The sequence below is a fragment of the Balaenoptera musculus genome, chromosome 3 (assembly GCF_009873245.2).
Source record: "Balaenoptera musculus isolate JJ_BM4_2016_0621 chromosome 3, mBalMus1.pri.v3, whole genome shotgun sequence".
Lineage (NCBI taxonomy): Eukaryota > Metazoa > Chordata > Mammalia > Artiodactyla > Balaenopteridae > Balaenoptera > Balaenoptera musculus.
Window position 1 is genome coordinate 54,257,672 of NC_045787.1, and position 19,251 is coordinate 54,276,922.

The window sequence follows — 19,251 nt, forward strand, 5'->3', positions numbered from 1 at the left end:
CCAAGGGGAAATGAACTACAAATGAGGAGAGACTGTTATTACTTGGAACAAAAATACACAGGAATTCTGCATTCCTTCTGCGCACGCTCCGAAACCTTGCACTTGGTACCAGTTTCCTACACTTCCGAGTTCTTGGCAGGAACTAGACCTAACGAAGTGAATATAAACATCCACAATATGGATTTCCTGTGACTGGGTTTGGCCTTGCTACCCAGCGTTCATTACTGTCAGGTCCTGCCAGGAGAGATGCATGCTCAAACGATGAGTGAATTTTAAGGAAAACAATCATCCTGCCACTCCTAAAAAAATGGTCTCTGATCATGTAATAAATTCTTATATATTTCTTGGCTCAGCCACTGTTCTGGAATTGCATATGGCCCTGATCCTTCAAAACCTGTCTTTGGATCACAATGAAGAAACGAGTCCATGTGGGTCACTCCTGGTTGACCACTGTAGCCAGAAGAAAAGTAAGAACTGTTGTACTTTTTTTTAAAACCCATTTTGGCAACTAACCACAAGTTGCTTTCCCAAAATATTCCAACAGCTTCCAATTTAATGGAGGCGGTCTATGTAACATATTGTGCCATATCTTTTAAAGTTTCACGTGGAACATACTATAAAATTATTGTCTAAGCTTCCTGCTGCTATAAATTTCACATGGACTGGCTTAAAGTAGAATCTTATTTTAGAGACTGTTTAGACAGGAAGATTCCACGGTCTCTCTTAATGTAAAGGCTATTTCAGAAAATTCCTTCTCGCATTAATGATAACTGTGAAGTACACAGTGAGCTTTCAGTTGACTCAAGTGTACAAATGGCGAATATGTGGCAGATTGGTATCTTCCCTTTTCAACTTCCGGCTCCTGATAATTGTCCCTGTGAAAGTTGCCAAAAGCAACTTAAGACCTGGGTAGGGCCAATATAAACATGCAAGGTTTCTGCAAGGACCTCTGCATCCTAATTCTATGTCCTTACCTCAGTGCTCCTTCATCAACTGGCTCAGGGCCCTTCTTCTTGCCTGCCATAAAGTTACTTAGAGCCTACTCAAGATTATAATAAAGCACGCTTTTTCTGAACTTTCTCTCCGTTCAGTTTCTTTTATTTTTCTTTTTTTTGCTATTACACTAGTTTTCCACCCAGGCAGTAGAGCATGGTGATCAAAAGCACAGACTCTAAACTCTACCTGGGTGTAAATCCCAGCTCCACCACTTAGTAGCTCTGTGACTTTGGGCAAATCACTTAACCCTTCTGTGCAAAAATTACCTCATTTGTAAAATAGGGATTTAATTGTACTCACCTTATTTGGTAGTTGTGAGAAATTAAATGTGTTAATCTATGTGAAGCACTTAGAACAGTGCCTGGCACTTACTAAGGACTATGTATTTGCTATTATTAGTGGTAGTTGCTTTATTTGAAGTTCTATAATAAGTGACTGGCTACCCCTTCTCACTCCACTGGGATGCTCATTTCTCATGAGTCCCCAGGACACTTGTGAGACCTTTCACACCTCAGTAAGCAATTAGCAATGCATCAGCAGATCTTTGTCCTGGACCTGGCTCAACCCCAGAGTGACTGCATCACTTTGGGAAAGTAACTAAAACTATCTGAGCCTGAGTTTCCTCATCTGTAAAATGGGGATAATACCTGCTTTGCAGCCCTCACAAGACCATTACCAAGATCAGATTAAAAAATGTGTGGGAAAGTACTCTGATGCTGTAAGCCTCTACCCAGGGAAGATACTACTAACATACTTTCTGCTAAAGCTGTAGAAAAAGGAAATAAAAGGGACAGGAAGTGGCTAGCACATCCCCTAATGTCCAACAATGCTGTGCCTGAAAGGTATGGTACCAGCAAGGCTGAAGAGTGGACCTCGGCCTCTCTCACCCTCAGTCTCAAATTGCTAAGTATGGTTCTATCCTAGAAGTGGAGCTGATGGCGACAGCAGAAAGAAAATGGAAGTGGAAAATTTCCCTCCTACTAAACTTTCATACCTGCTTACCTACCTCAAGACCTGAAACCTCGGTAAAGCCACTTGTGTCCTGGCACATGTTTTCCTGAGCCATCTTCTGCTGTTTGATATCAAGCAGGGCGAGGGCCTCCAAATACTGTTGATTCAAAACTAGGAAGGGCCATGTAAGAAAGTGTTAGGAGGTCTAACCCCAGCCTCACCTAATCCAGTTAAACCAACACCACATACTCACTTCTAAGCAAGGGATATACAACTACCCACAAAATCTGTCTCCAACCAGAAAATCTGATAGAATAGTGGGTATCAAGTGAGTTAACACTAGATAAAATGTTATTTTAATGTGGAAATAACTTTGCAACCAAAGTCTGGTCTTCATTTGCTCAAAGAAAATTTGTAGGATTTTCAAAAAGAGAACATACAAAGGCTAATTATCCACACTGTGAGACGATCAGATGATGAAATCTCATATATTGTATTAATGTCAACTGTACCAGCTCTCCAAACTCTATCAGACTTTTCTTTTAGTTAAGAGTTTTCACAAGAGGCTCTCAACCCAAATATTTAGAACAAGAGGGGTCCTGCTATTTACTGGAAAGCAGAATAACAGTAACTTTCCCTCTCTTCTTGTAGGGTGGAAGGATAGGGAGGAAGGGACAGGAGTAGTGGTTATGAGCAACTTCTGTCCTGGCACCAACCTAACAAGGGGGAAATCACTATCTGCTCAAATCACTGGTGTGGAGAAGCATATCTGTGTGTGCAGTTCTCACCCAGGGCATTGCCACAGTTCACTTACTACACTATGTAAAGTGCCGCTCTCGGGCCCATGACCTGACTGAGCACTCATTTTACGCCTTTCAAGCCACCACTTTAAAATAGTTTCTGCTGGGAATTCCCTGGCGGTCCAGTGGTTAGGGCTCCGGGCTCTCACTGCCAGGGGCCCAGGTTTGATCCCTGGTCAGGGAACTAAGATCCCACATGCCACATGGTGTGGCCAAAAAAAAGATTTCTAAAAAGTTGGTACCACCTTAATACTCTTTCATTAACTTTTGTCATATAGTGACTCATTATATAAAAGATATGCTCTGTGTGTGTGTGTATATGCACATACATCTATAAATTTCAAGTTCTTAATGAGTCAAATAATATTTTGAAAAATATTTGTATTAGTGACAAAGTCATAGAAGACACTTTTATGAGAAAAAATTATGTTGAATAACTATACAATTTTATACTTTTCCTACTAGATTCCCAATAAACATACACCTACTCAGGTTCCTCAAACATCAGGTGCTCTACCATTTTGTTTACACTGAGTATAAAAGCTAAAGGATAAAGGGAGAATCAGGAGAAACTGCTTAATGGGTATAAGGTTTTATTTTGTAGTCATGGGAACGTTTTAGAACTAGATGTTTGTGTTATGAATTGTTCACTTTTAGATGGTTAATTTTAAGTTATGTGAATTTCACCTCAAATTTTTTTTAAATTCGAAAACCTAACTGATCAAACCCACAGCCAACATCGTTCTCAATGGTGAAAAACTGAAACCATTTCCTCTAAGGTCAGGAACAAGACAAGGTTGCCCACTCTCACCACTATTACTCAACATAGTTTTGGAAGTTGTAGCCACAGCAATCAGAGAAGAAAAAGAAATAAAAGGAATCCAAATCAGAAAAGAAGTAAACTGTCACTGTTTGCAGATGACATGACACTATACATAGAGAATCCTAAAGATGCTACCAGAAAACTACTAGAGCTAATCAATGAATTTGGTAGAGTAGCAGGATACAAAATTAATGCACAGAAACCTCTTGCATTCCTATACACTAATGATGAAAAATCTGAAAGAGAAATTAAGGAAACACTCCCATTTACCATTGCAACAAAAAGAATAAAATACCCAGGAATAAACCTACCTAAGGAGACAAAAGCCCTGTATGCAGAAAACTATAAGACACTGATGAAAGAAATTAAAGATGATACAAACAGATGGAGAGATACACCATGTTCTTGGATTGGAAGAATCAACATTGTGAAAATGACTATACTACCCAAAGCAATCTACAGATTCAATGCAATCCCTATCAAACTACCAGTGGCATTTTTCACAGAACTAAAACAAAAAATTGCACAATTTGTATGGAAACACAAAAGACCCCAAATAGCCAAAGCAATCTTGAGAAACAAAAACAGAGCTGCGGGAATCAGGCTCCCTGACTTCAGACTATACTACAAAGTTACAGTAATCAAGACACTATGGTACTGGCACAAAAACAGAAATATAGATCAATGGAACAGGACAGAAAGCCCAGAGATAAACCCATGCACCTATGGTCACCTTATCTTTGATAAGGAGGCAAGAGTATACAATGGAGAAAAGACAGCCTCTTCAATAAGTGGTGCTGGGAAAACTGGACAGCTACATGTAAAAGAATGAAATTAGAACACTTCCTAACACCATACACAAAAATAAACTCAAAATGGATTAAAGACCTAAATGTAAGGCCAGACACTATAAAACTCTTAGAGGAAAACACAGGCAGAATGCTCTGACATAAGTCGCAGCAAGATCCTTTTTGACCCACCTCCTAGAAAAATGGAAATAAGCATAAACAAATGGGACCTAATGAAACTTAAAAGCTTTTGCACAGCAAAGGAAACCACAAACAAGACAAAAAGGCAACCCTCAGAATGCGAGAAAATATTTACAAACAAAGCAACTGACAAAGGATTAATCTCCAAAAAATATACAAGCAGCTCATGCAGCTCAATATCAAAAAAACAAACAACCTGGACTTCCCTGGTGATGCAGTGGTTAAGAATCTGCCTGCCAATGCAGGGGACACGGGTTTGATCCCTGGGCCGGGAAGATCCCACATGCCACGGAGCAACTAAGCCCGTGCGCCACAACTACTGAGCCTGTGCTCTAGAGCTCACGAGCCACAACTACTGAGCCTGCGCGCCTAGAGCCCATGCTCCGCAACAAGAGAAGCCACTGCAAGTGACAAGCCCGTGCACTGCAACAAAGACCCAATGCAGCCAAATTAATTAATTAATTAATTAATTTTTTAAAAAAAATCCAAAAATGGGCAGAAGACCTAGATAGACATTTCTCCAAAGAAGATATACAGATTGCCAACAAACACATGAAAGGATGCTCAACATCACTAATCATTAGAGAAATGCAAGTCAAAGCTACAATGAGGTATCACCTCACACCAGTCAGAATGGCCATCATCAAAAAATCTACAAACAATAAATACTGAAGGGGCTTCCCTGGTGGCGCAGTGGTTGAGAGTCTGCCTGCCAATGCAGGGGACACGGGTTCGGGCCCTGGTCTGGGAAGATCCCACATGCCGCGGAGCGGCTGGGCCCGTGAGCCACAACTGCTGAGCCTGAGCGTCTGGAGCCTCTGCTCCGCGGCAAGAGAGGCCGCGATGGTGGGAGGCCCGCGCACCGCGATGAAGAGTGGCCCCCACTCGCCGCAACTGGAGAAGGCCCTCACACAGAAACGAAGACCCAACACAGCCAAAAATAAACATAATAAAAAAAAAAAAAAATTAAAAAAAAAAAAATACTGAAGAGGGTGTGGAGAAAAGGGAACCCTCTTGCACTGTTGGTGGGAATGTAAATTGATACAGCCACTATGGAGAACAGTATGGAGGTTCCTTAAAAAACTAAAAGTAGAACTACCATACGACCCAGCAATCCCACTACTGGGCATATACCCTGAGAAAACCATAATTCAAAAAGAGTCATGTACCACAATGTTCATTGCAGCTCTGTTTACAACAGCCAGGACATGGAAGCAACCTAAGTATCCATCGACAGATGAATGGATAAAGATGTGGCACATATATACAATGGAGTATTACTCAGCCATAAAAAGAAATGAAATTGAGTTATTTGTAGTGAGGTGGATGGACCTAGAGTCTGTCATACAGAGTGAACTCAGTCAGAAAGAGAAAAACAAATACCGTATACTAATACATATATATGGAATCTAAAAAAAAAAAAATAGTTCTGATGAACCTAGGGGCAGGACAGGAATAAAGACACAGACATAAGAGCATGGACTTGAAGACACGGGGAGGGAGAAGGGTAAGCTGGGGCGAAGTGAGAGAGTGGCATGGACATATATACACTACCAAATGTAAAACAGATAGCTAGTGGGAAGCAGCTGCACAGCACAGTGAGATCAGCTTGGTGCTTTGCAACCACCTAGAGGGGTGGGATAAGGAGGGTGGGAGGGAGATGCAAGAGGGAGAGGATATGGGGATATATGTATACATATAGCTGATTCACTTTGTTATACAATAGAAACGAACACAACATTGTAAAGCAATTATACTCAATAAAGATGTTAAAAAAAAAAAAACCTAACTGATGCATTTCTTCTCTTTTATCCTTAAAATATGTTACTTCAAAATATTAGCACTTTGTCTATTGATATTGTGTTCTTAACATAGGACATTCTATATAAAACTGATCTTTTAACATAGTATTTTTAAAGAATTATCAAAATACCACTCTACTTACTTGTATTTTTAGACTTGAGCATTTTAATTTCTTCTGTTTTCAGTTTCAAAGTTTCTTTGAGGACTGCATTTTCACAGTTTAGCCTGGAAAAAAGTACCCCCTAAATAACTAAAACAATAATACTTTGTAGGTGAATGAGAACATTTAATCCCATAATTAGAACACGAAAACCCTAATATAATTTTTCTTACATCAAAACAGTCTAGAATTTATATATGTAATAAAATAAAAATTTAAAGGAGTGTGGTTAGACTTTGAACTTACTCTTAACCCTTCTGTATACTCAGCTGAGAAAGTATCAGAACCAGAAATACCTCTAAGTCATCTATTTTGAACACTCATTCTCTTTACTAAAGTTTCAGTCAAGTTAATAACCATTTGAACACCAACTACATGCTTAGGCCACCTTCCAAAATTTGCATAAAAAGATACATAGGGAGGTACAAACTTCCAGTTGTAAAATAAGTTAAGTCCTGGGGACGCAATGTACAGCATGAAGACTGTAGCTAACAATTATTGTACAGTATTTGAAAGCTGCTAAGAGAGTAGACCTTAAAAGTTCTCAACATAAGAAAAAAACTGTAATGATGTACGGCAATGAATGTTAACTAGATTTATTGTGATGATCATTTTGCAACATATACAAATATCAAATCATTATATTGTATACCTGAAACTAATACACTGTTATATGTCAATTATACCTCAATTTAAGAAAAAGATACATAGGGAGCTTTATCTATTGAATGAAAATTGGAATTACTTACAAGAGTTCCTAAATTGCCCAGCATCAGGACTTCCCTGGTGGCACAGTGGTTAAGAATCCACCTGCCAATGCAGGGCACACGTTCGAGCCCTGGTCCGGGAAGATCCCACATGCCACAGAGCAACTAAGCCCACAAGCCACAGCTACTGAGTCCGCGTGCCACAGCTAGTGAGCCCGCGTAACACAACTACTGAAGCCTGCATGCCTGGAGCCCATTCTCCGCAACAAGAAAAGGCACCATAATGAGAAATGAGAAGCGTGCGCACCACAACGAAGAGTAGCCCCCACTCGCCGCGACTAGAGAAAGCCCGCATGCAGCAACGAAGACCCAACGCAGCCAAAAATAAGTAAATAAATAAATTTATTTTTAAAATAAATAAATAAATAAATTTGTTTTTAAAAATAAATAAATAGCCCAGTATCAGAGGCTTAAAAAATTGCGCTTTTGTAATTAAAAACAGTCGCCAGATCATCTGGTCTAATTTATAACTTTAAATAAAATACCTATCAAGACGTGATATTCCTAGGGAATATTACATGCTGTGCTTGGGACAGGCCTCATATCATTAAAACAGTGGTCATGAAGTTAAAGTTTCTCAATTAAAAGTGAAATGTGGTTCACATCACAAGAAAAAAAAATTCTGTAACCATGTATGGTGACGGATGTTGACTGTATTGTGGTGAACATTTTGTGATATGTACAGGTGTTGAGTCATTGTGTTGTACACCTGAACTAATGTAATATGTCAGTTATATCTAAAAAACAAGAAATGTAAATCTAAGACATTCCCTTTCCATGAATTACCTACAAATTAATAAAACGTGAAATCAGTTTCTCAAGCAATGTCTATATCCCTTGAGGAATAAAGCACTTTTTTTTTGCTTTATAAATTTATTTATTTATTTATGTATTTATTTTTGGCTGCATTGGGTCTTCACTGCTGCGTGCGGGCTTTCTCTAGTTGTGGCAAGCGGGGGCTACTCTTGGTTGTGGTGCATGGGCTTCTCATTGCGGTGGCTTCTCTTGTTGTGGAGCATGGACTCTAGGCATGCGGGCTCAGTAGTTGTGGCTCATGGGGTCTAGAGCGCAGGCTCAGTAGTTGTGGCGCATGGGCTTAGTTGCTGCACGCATGTGGGATCTTCCCGGACCAGGGCTCGAACCCGTGTCCCCTGCATTGGCAGGTGGATTCTTAACCACTGTGCCACCAGGGAAGTCCTAAAGCACCTTTCTTAGCACAACCTCTTCCTAGGACTCTAGGTCTGTGATTCTCAAACTGAACTCTGAATAATTCTAAGCTTATGAGGACGTTCAGATGCTCACAAACATTTTATGAGATGCATGCAAACTACTTTATAAATTAATTTTAAAAAACAACCTACTCAGGGACTTCCCTGGTGGTCCAGTGGTTAAGACTCCACGCTCCCAATGCAGGAGGCCAAGGTTTGATCCCTGGTCAGGGAACTAGATTCCACGTGCCACAACTAAGAGCCTGCATGCCACAACTAAAGATCCCGCATGCCGCAACTAAAGATCCCGCATGCCGCAATGAAGGTCTCATATGCTGCAACTAAGACCCGGCCCAGCTAAATAAATAAATAAATATTTTTAAAAACCAAAAAACCAAAAACAAATCACAACCTACTCAGTCAAATGCATTAACTTTGCTGTCTGATTAACTATTTTTGTGCAGACCTCACTATAAAGCATCCTCTGCCAGTTCTGCCTAACTGAAGAGCATCCTAAGAGATAACCTGTTGACCAAGTATAAATCTGTGTATGTGAATCCGAATTTTCTGGGTTCTGTGCAGCCAAAACAAAATACAAAAAAAAAAACTGGGTAAACAACACTATCACATTGGCAAATATCAAAACGTATGACATATTCTCTTGATGAGGCTATGGGGAAACAAGCACTCTCATGAGTTACCGTTAGGAATGCAAATTGGTACAAGCCTCATAGAGAGGAATTAGGCAACGTCTAATAAGTCTACATATGTATCTACCTTTTGACCCAGCAATTCTACTTCTAAGAATTTACCTTGAAAATACATCTCCAGCAACATAAAAGTATATGTCAAGGCTATTTATTGCAGCATTGTTTATAACAGCAAAATAATGGAAACAATCTAAGTGCCTATATATAGGAGAGTGGTTGAGTAACTATTTCACAGCCACACAATAGAGTGATTTCCAGGATATATCATTAAACAGAAAAAGCACAAAAGAGTATCTACAGTAAACTATCTTTGATGTAAGAAAGAAGGGGAAATAAGAAAACATACATATACCTGCCTATTTGTGTAAACAGAAACAGAGGAAGGATAAATCAAAAAATAGTAAGATTGATTATGTACAGATAGTGAAGGGAAGGAGGAATGGCAGGACATTGGGAATGGGGTAGAGGGGCAAAGGACACTTCTCTGAATGTACCTGTCTGAATACTTCTGACTGTTGGAAGCATGTCAATGTTTCACAAAGTCAAAAGTAGACAAACAAAATAAATAAGTAAATTAATAAGGATAGTGAAAAACTCTAAAACAGAATACAAATGGAAACAAATGAACTTAAATGAAGAGAATAACCATACTGAAGATAAGAAAGAGGAAACTAACCAAGTAAGTTTTAAACACCGTATTTTGACCATATACCTTCAGGCTAAAAACAAAACTGTAAACAAATATGGAACTCTAGTTAATGGGTTTGATTTTACAATGGTATGTATTAGCAGTTCTAAAGTTACCTTCTGTATAGTCTATGATGGAACAAATAAGTAAACATACAGGATAACAGGAGCCAGGTTTCTCCTTGTGGGACTTACAAATGCAGAGAGGGGCAAGGCTAAGATGAACCCTGTGGTGGTGCTCTGCAATTGGAGATATGAGTATGATCTCATTGATATGTGACAGATACATACATACATAAATGATAAAGAGACAGGTAGATAGATGATAAATCGATAACACAGACAGACAGATAGATAGATGCATATATATGTGTGTCTGCATCTGTGTATTTTCCAACTCTGTCCTCTGAGAGGAACTCCATGCAGTGAACCCTCAGTAGTACTGAGCACACCTAGCACTCAGATCTTGATTTCTAAACACCATTCCCCATTAAAAGGAACTGCTGCTCCTTGAAGAAATACCTAATATTGTAGGCATACTGGCCTAGAATATCTTGTACCAGAACGCAAGAAAGTGCTCAAAGAAAAAGAGATGTCAAAAAGTCACAGGAAGGACTTCCCTGGTGGCACAGTGGTTTAGAATCCGCCTGCCAATGCAGGGGACACGGATTCAATCCCTGGTTCGGGAAGATCTCACATGCCACAGCTAAGCCCGTGCACCACAACTACTGAAGCCTGCGTGCCTAGAGCCCGTGCTTTGCAACAAGAGAAGCCACCACAATGAGAAGCCCGTGCACCACAACAAGGAGTAGCCCCCGCTCACTGCAACTAGAGAAAGCCCACAGGCAGCAACAAAAACCAACGCAGCCAAAAATAATTAAATAAATAAATTTATTTAAAAAAAAAAAAAAAAGCCACAGGAACACCTGTGCTTGATGGGGCTCCCACTGACCGAAGTTGGAAAATTTTAAACATCAAAAGAAATTATGGTAGTAATAGCTTTTAACCCACTGAATAATACAAGAATCCCTGAATCCGTATTGGTATAAACAAACAAATGAGAAGGAAAAACTCTTTTTTACAGTAAAATGCCAGCATACAAATGTAGAAGGAATAAGGGAATTAGAAAATTACCATTTGGCAACCATTGTAGTAATAATTGCTTCAGGTAGAATATCAGTGGATATAAAAACGAGTGGGTGAAAAGTCTGATGAGTCACATATATTTACATAATTTTCAAGTATCTCTCCACAAGATGCTTATTAATTACAAGGGGAAAAATAGTGACTTAATAGTGCAGAATGAGGGCAGACACCATACCTTAACCAAGTGATCAAGATTCACATCCTAGGAATAGGACAAATCAGCATCACATGCCTCCTGATATGATGCACTAAGAATACATTGTTTCAGTGGTAATATTGCCCAAAATGCATAACCCAATTCAATCCAGAAGCATCAGATACCTTCATTGTAGGATATTCTATAAAATAATGGGCCTGTCCGCCTCAAAACAATGTAAAGGTTATAAAAGATAAACACTGAAGAACTGTTTCAGATTAAAGGAGACTAAAATTTAGACGTGACAACCAAATGCAACTTGTGGTTCTGGATTGGTCCTGAACAGGGGAAATTGTTTTTTCTCTTTTGCTCTGAGAACATTATTAAGATAGTTGGTAATATAAAGAAGGTCTGCACATTAAATAATAGTATTGGGTTAAGGTCTTGATTTTTATAACTTTATTATGGTTATAAATAAGAACGTCCCTTTTAAAAAAAAATACAAACTAAAGTATTTAGAGTAATGGGACCCTATATATGTAAAATGGTTCAGAAAATATTACCTCTATATTTATGTATTTAACTACAAAGAGAGAGAAAGAAAGGAAAAAAGAATGATAAAGTAAATGTGGTAAAGAGTTAAAATTTGGAGAATCTTGGTGAAAGATAAACAGGAGTTGTTCTGTTCTTAAAACTTTTCTGTAAGTCTTCAATTATCTCAAATTAAAAGTTAAGAAGTAATAAATTTAAAAATTAGGTACTAAAGCCACCTATAACCCCAGATACCAAAACAATTTCTCAGTGATTAAATTATAGCATATTCATAAGGTCAAAGTTATTAAATAAATTCACACTAATACAAGAGTTGCTCAAAAGACTTTGCAAAAACAGTGCAAGGCTAAAATAACTTGGGAAACATGGCTCTTAAACTGTATTTTAATATACAGTTTATACTAGTTTTTAAAGAAAGAAAATTAACAGTAACGGTAAAATATGGAACTGGTAAGTGGGTAAGCAATATGAATCTTATTTTATTTTATTTATTTTTTGGCTGTGCCACGTGGTTTGCAGGATCTTAGTTCCCCGACCAGGGATTGAACCCGGGCCATGGCGATGAAAGCACCAAGTCCTAACCACTGGACAACCAGGGAATTCCCTGAATTTTATACTTAGTGTGCTCAAAAAAGAAGAAAGCCTAAGCTACATTTGAATTATACGCAGTTTAAAAATTTCCAAAGAAAAATTATGGAATAATAATATACAAACCTGTCATATTTTTGGATCCAAGATTCCTCTATATTTTTAAATCTATTGCGATCAAATTCTATTTCCCACTGCAAGGCATTTATTTCCTATAGAAAAAAATTAGCACTTTCAAGGAAATTACTACAAATAAATCACTTCATGACTTATGAATATCTGAAATAAATCATTTAGTCACTTCACAGAAACAGGTTAAAGACGAAAAACTAATTACTGCTCACAAAGAGTCTATGACATTTGCAAACACATATGACATGCCTCTTTAGCACTCAAAAAGCTTTGCTGAAGTTTACTTATTATAGGGAACATTTCAAATTTGCTGGCCTGAACCTAGACTTCTTGCTGCCCACAACCCATGCAGACCCCAACATATACTCCTGGAAGTCTGAGCCCAGGACACTCCCACCAAGGGAGAGTAAAACAGGAATAGGAATATGACCATCTAGGGTGATTCCTAACCACCTTTTTAGTGAAGATGAGATGGTCAGAAAGAGGCAGGCTCTGCAGGGCAAGCAGAAGAAGAAAAATAGGAAAAGAAAAACAGGAAGTGTCAATTTGGCAGGCTTAGCCCATGTGACAATCTGTTTTGGATTATAAGCTCCAAAAGGGAAGGGACTGTATGAAGTTGAAGTACACCTAGCAGAGGGTATGCACAAATGACATATCCACTGGTACGGTGATTTTTAAGGGAATTCTGTTTGAAAGCTTATTGAATTGAACAAGTCTACGCTATACACTATATGTGGTCAAATACCTTCTCCAAGGATCTCTTTTGTTCCACAGTTTTTTGAAGCACTGCCCGGGTATGACTTGTGGCTTTGCCAAATATTGCCTAAGAAAAATAAAGATTGTATCAGTATAAATTAAATTTCCAATCACCCTTATATGCAAGGTGAAGTTCACATTTTTATTTTAAGACAGTAGAAAATTACCTTGAGATGAGATTCCCACAGAGACCTTTTGTATAGTTTGATAGTTCAAAAGTCAGAAGATCTTGGTTTGGTTCTTTCCCAATGAACATGAGAATGAATGAATGGATTTCGCACACAAAGACATGTACATGAACATTCATAGCAGTATTAGTCATAACAGCCCAAAATAGCTATCAACTGGTAAATGGATAAACAAAATGTGGCATATCTATACAATGGAACATTATTTGGCAATAAAAAAGGAAGAAAGCACTGACACATGCTACAACATGCATGAACCTTAAAAATATGCTAACTAGAAGAATCCAGAGGCAAAAGAATCTAGACATATACTGTATGATTCTATTTATGAAATAGAAAAGGCTGGGGATGGGAATGGGAATAACTGCTAATGGGTAAGAGGTTCCTTTTTTGGGGTGATGGAAATGTTCTAAATTAAGTTGTGATGATAGTTACACAATTCTAAGTTTAGTAAAAGTAAATTGTATGCTTAAAACGAGAGAAATTCATGACGTTAAGTTGCATCTTAATAAAGCTGTTTTAAAAATCTATAGCTCAAAAAAAAAAAAAAAACTATATTAAACACTAATGCTTTTATTTTAAAAGCTAAAACCAGGGAGTTCCCTGGTGGTCTAGTGGTTAGGATTCGGCACTTTCACTGCCATGGCCCGGGTTCAATCCCTGGTTGGGGAACTGAGATCCGGCAAGCCGCGCAGCATGGCCAAAAATATAAAAATAAAATTAAATTAAAAAGATAAAACCATACTACCTATCATTGGAATGTGTACCTGATGAAAGTGTAAAAGTAACTTCTTACATTGCTTTGAAGAATTCTCAATGCTTCCTCTTTACCTTCAAGTTGTCTTTGAGATGCCTCAAGTTCAGTTTTCAAAATTTCTACCTCCTGAGGAGAAAAACACAATTAGTCTTCCTATCTGCGAGATATGCAACCCCAAATGATCAATTTAGACAGTTTACATTTAAGCTCAACATTCACTTTGACTCAAAGTGCTCTGACCTTACAAAATGAGGTTGGAAATTCCTCCAGGCTTTATAAGTGGACCAGAGAGGCTAAAACTGAGATGCTCGCTGTCAGGTGCCAGTTATGACTAAAAGCCCAAATCTTTTGCTTTTACCCATCTAGGCCACACAGTTAATAATTTGGAGAAAAAGCTTTAGACCACATAAAATAAGAACATGATCGGCTACACAGCTACAGTAGCTATTATGGGTAGAACTGTGCCCCCCACCCCAAAAGATATGTTCAAGTCCTAATCCCTGGTACCATAAATTCGACCTTATTTGGAAATAGGGCCTTTGCAGATGTAATTAATGTCATACTAGATTAGAGTAGGCCTCAATCCAATGACTGGTGTGACGCAGCTACAAGCCAAAGGTTGTTGGCGGCAACCACCAGAAGCTAGGAGGTGGCAAAGGATTCTCCTGTAGACCCTTCAGAGGGAACACAGCCCACCCACACCTTGATTTCAGACCTCTAGCTTCCATAGCTGAGAGAGAATCGATCTGCTCTTTTAAGACACCAGTTTGTCAGGGCAGCCCTAGGAAACTAGTAGAGTAGCGATCACCAGAAGAGACACAAATGCACACTAAGGGACTTCCCTGGAGGTCCAGCGGTTAAGACCCCATGCGTCCACTGCAGGGGGCCTGAGGTTTGATCTCTGGTCGGGAAACTAAGATCCCACATGCTGCGGCCAAAAAAAACCCCAAAAAACAAACAAACAAAAAAACAAATGCGCACTAAGATGGGCTTTCTGTTCCTGAAAGGACAAGCACCCTCTTAGAAACTCCACCTCCCAGCAAGATGGATGGCCTCCTCAGACCACCTGGGGTACTTTCTAGTCCTCTGACTTCAAAGAGGTTAAATTAAGTCAGGTTATTCCAAGTCACACATACTGGGAAGACAGACGGAAGGGAGTGATTATTTTCTCCAGGAGGAGTTAGAGAAATAAGTTGGAAAGGAGAACAGGAGGGCATGTTTATACGAACAGCCTTTCTGAGAGATGAGGAGACGACGCCACAGAGAGCAGGAGGCCAGTTGGAAGCTATGAGCTTGACGGTGTGGCTCGAGAATATCTGGAAAGCCAACAGCTGCCTTCCATACCATGTTAGTAACACTTACACAAAATATCTATCAGTGGACTTTATTCACATGAGAATCTGTATGTTAGCCAGAGTACCTACCTCTAAAGTTTCATGAAGACGTTGCCTTAATTCCACGTTTGACAACTCTGAATTAGAATCTATTAGAGGGGAAAAAAATATTTTCTTTAACTAGTTAAATATGGGACATTTGTTTACAAAATATCAAATACAGCCTTTCCCTAAACTGAAACAAGAAAATAACTGTAATAAACCAAACAGTGATAAAAACAGATAGCTTAAAACATTCCACAAATGAAAAGACACATACTTTTGAATCAAAAGACTCTTAAAAAAAAGGACTCTAAAATAAAACTGTTGTTAATGAATTGGTTACTTACTACATCCAAACACAGTATTAATGAATGTTGGTGAGTAAAGTAAATAAATTTTGGTGTTTGGCTTAAGCCTGATCAATATCGTGATATGAACATCTAAGAAATAACCTGAATTTAATTTCTTTCCAAGGAGAATCACTAGAAGTCTCCAGTAACTTCAATTATTCTCTCCTTAATGGGATCGATCAACTGAGACATTAAACTGGGCTTCCCAGGAACTTCATTTACATTGCAGTTTCACTGGCAATAGAAAAACATTGAAGTGATAAATTACAGCAAGAGAACAGGAAGTAAAAAGAAGCAAAAAAATTTAGAAAGAATATTTTGAGGGACATTAAAAATTTCTCAAAACAATTCTTTGCTATTCTGAACTTTCATCAACATGACAGTAACCAAGGGAAAACCTAAGTCATGTTTTTACTCTGATAATTCAGGGTTCCAATGAGGGACAAAAGTGACATTGGGGAACTTCCTTGGCGGTCCAGTGCAGGGGACATGGGTTCATTCCCTGGTCGGGGAACTAAGATCCTGCATGCAGCATGGTGTGGCCAAAAATTAAAAAATAAATAAAATTTTTAAAAAAGTAACACTGGGTTGACAATGACAAGTTCTATTCTATTAACACCTGTGGCAGGCAGAATAATGGCCCCCAAAGATGTCCACATCTTAATCCCAGAACCTGTGAATACCTAACAAAAAGGATTTTGCAGGTGTGATTAAATACTTGGAGATGGGAGATTATTCTGGATTACCCAAGTGGGCCTGATGTAATCACAAGGGTCCTTATAAATGAAAGGAGGCAGGGGAGTCAGTATCAGCATGAGGCAGAGGGAGAAGTGGCTATGAAGATGGAGGAAGGGTACCACGGCCAGGGAAGGCAGCCTCTAGAAGGTGGAAAAGGCAAGAGAGTGGGTTCTCCCCTAGAGCCTCCCTTCTGGAGGGGCTATGCCAACACCGCGATTTTAGTCCAGTGAAACCTGTTTTGGATTTTTGACCTACAGAACTGTAAGAGAATAAAATTTATGTTGTTTTAAACCATTAAATTTCTGGTAATTTGGAAACTGCCCATTAGCAAGAGGAAACTAACACAATATTCTTACCTAGGATCAAGTCAACTTTGATAAAAAGACAAAAGTCCATAACTCAAAAAAAATAGGAGCTCATACCATTACTATTACTTCTTGTTTCTATCCCAGTAGTTTCCTCACATTTTTGTAAAGGCATCTTAGCATAATGTTCAATTTTCAACATCTTGCTTGCAAAACAGTATCCATCCTCTATGCATGATAAGGATTTGGAAGAAAAATATATAAATAATCCCATCCTAATTTCAAGAAGGATTTTGAAGGACAGAGATCGATCCCCAGATGCACCATGTTTTCGTAAATCTGAAATGTTTCTTAAATTATTTTCATGTTGTTCTAATTGTGTTTGTTCCACTTTGGTGGGGAAGTTTTACAATGTGGATTACAAAAGATTCAGCCACATCTGAGCTGTACCACAGTGCAGGCTGGGACTCGTCCACCAGTTCCGGGTCACTTCACAGTTGTAACATTCTATCACAATAGGATTCTGAATTTTATTCTCTCCTTAGTGTACAGCACAATTTATTTTTACTTATGATAAATTAATTTTGTTTTGAGAATTTTATGACATCCCTAAAATAACCTGAAGCCTGTGTGTTCTGCCTGTAACACTCCTTCCCCAGATGAGCATCAGGCTTGCAGTGTTCCAATGTCACCTCCTTAGAGAGGCCTCTCTTGACCTGTGCCTCAAACAGCAGTGCCCCAGCCCCTCCACTCACTCACTGTCTTTTCACTTACCACTGCCTGATGTTACATAGCTGTTGATTTGCAGGTTTATTTTCTGTCTGCTCTACCAGAATGTGAACTCCATGACATTAGGGCCTTTGACTATTTTATTTACTGATGTGATTCCCAGAGCCTGGTACTGTCCTGGGCACCTAATAGGTACCCAATAAATGTTTGTTGAATAAGACAAAAAAAGAACCAATGAAGTATACCACTACTTCACAAGAAAAGCAAGGTAAGTAATTACTTATTGATATAACTAACATGTATGTATTGATGCAGAATAATTACTGTGCTTCACAATTTGTATAATACGTGGAGACAGAAACATCAATTACTTTTACCATCACCAATCAACCTCTAGAGGTGAATAAAGATAAATTTCGGGGCTTCCCTGGTGGCGCAGTGGTTGAGAGTCTGCCTGCTAATGCAGGGAACAAGGGTTCGAGCCCTGGTCTGGGAAGATCCCACATGCCGCGGAGCGACTAGGCCCGTGCGCCACAACTACTGAGCCTGCGCGTCTGGAGCCTGTGCTCCGCAACAAGAGAGGCCACGATAGTGAGAGGCCCGCGCACCGCGATGAAGAGTGGCCCCCGCTTGCCGCGACTAGGGAAGGCCCTCGCACAGAAACGAAGACCCAACATAGCAATCAATCAATCAATCAATCAATCAATCAATAAATCTTTAAAAAAAAAAAAAAAAAAAAAGATAAATTTCTAAAATCCACGATGGTGACCCATCTTCATGTGTTGGGAGGCTGACAGCATTGATAAAATCCACAGGGCAGAAAAGAGGAGGAGAAAGAGGATGCTAGGCATTCTTACCAGTGCTACTTTGTCGGCCGTGATAGGGAATTTGGGGTCCTTCTGGGTATGTATCGTGCAAGCTCTTATGCTTGGAATACTGAAAAACGGCACTGTTTCTTTCTTCCCCATTTCTTGAAAATGGGGGAGGACGAAAGGTCTTTCCATCTGATCTTTTTCTAGATGTAAGTAAATGTGAAACTTGCACTTCATAAATGCCGCCGGGCCTTCTTCTGAGGCCATACCCTAAATCGCCTTCTGCCATGTCATCGTCCTCTGCTTCCCAGGCCTGCCCCTCTGTCTCACTCTGCGGCCTCGCCTCCCTGCTCATCAGCCACGTGCCTTCTTTACCGTAGGGATAAACAAGTTATCTGCAGTTAAGAGAAAACAGTAGTTAAAAAGCCGTCAGCATAATCAAAGTTGGGTTTGCCAGGGAAGAAAAGTTCCTTCCTATACTTTGCAGGCACAGCCAGCAATGCGCAAGCACACAGATATGCCCCTTGCAATCCAACTGAAGCTGTTTAACATTTCAGGACTTTTCGGGTAAGAAAAGATCTGACTCCTTATTTCCAAGGAAATAGGAAAGATTTTTACTGAATCCAATAACCTACTGATCAGGATGAAGCAGATCAGGCTTTGCCAAGGAAAAAGAACACACCTGACAAACGAGCTTACAAAGGAAAGGGATCAGTTTTCACAAGCCGAAGAGCTGTATAAAATTCAGAAGAGTCTCTGAAAACCCAGCTTCCAATGACTAAGACCATCTTG

At 39.2% G+C, this 19,251-nt stretch overlaps 1 protein-coding gene across 3 annotated transcripts in view; it reads right to left on the reverse strand.

Annotated features, from left to right (window-relative positions):
* CCDC125 (coiled-coil domain containing 125) overlaps nt 1-19,251 on the reverse strand; it is a 33,141-nt gene that overhangs the window by 6,586 nt on the left and 7,304 nt on the right. For 2 of the 3 annotated variants that reach the window (XM_036848117.1, XM_036848116.1), the window contains 8 exons: nt 18,505-18,854; nt 17,036-17,146; nt 15,574-15,632; nt 14,189-14,275; nt 13,194-13,271; nt 12,443-12,528; nt 6,505-6,587; nt 2,003-2,118 (listed from right to left, as the gene is read on the reverse strand). In XM_036848117.1, the coding sequence (XP_036704012.1) occupies nt 2,003-2,118; nt 6,505-6,587; nt 12,443-12,528; nt 13,194-13,271; nt 14,189-14,275; nt 15,574-15,632; nt 17,036-17,146; nt 18,505-18,814 (930 nt within the window). In that variant the 5' untranslated portion in view covers nt 18,815-18,854. The remainder of the gene's footprint in view (nt 1-2,002; nt 2,119-6,504; nt 6,588-12,442; nt 12,529-13,193; nt 13,272-14,188; nt 14,276-15,573; nt 15,633-17,035; nt 17,147-18,504; nt 18,855-19,251) is intronic. The other variant, XM_036848118.1, reaches the window with a different exon arrangement.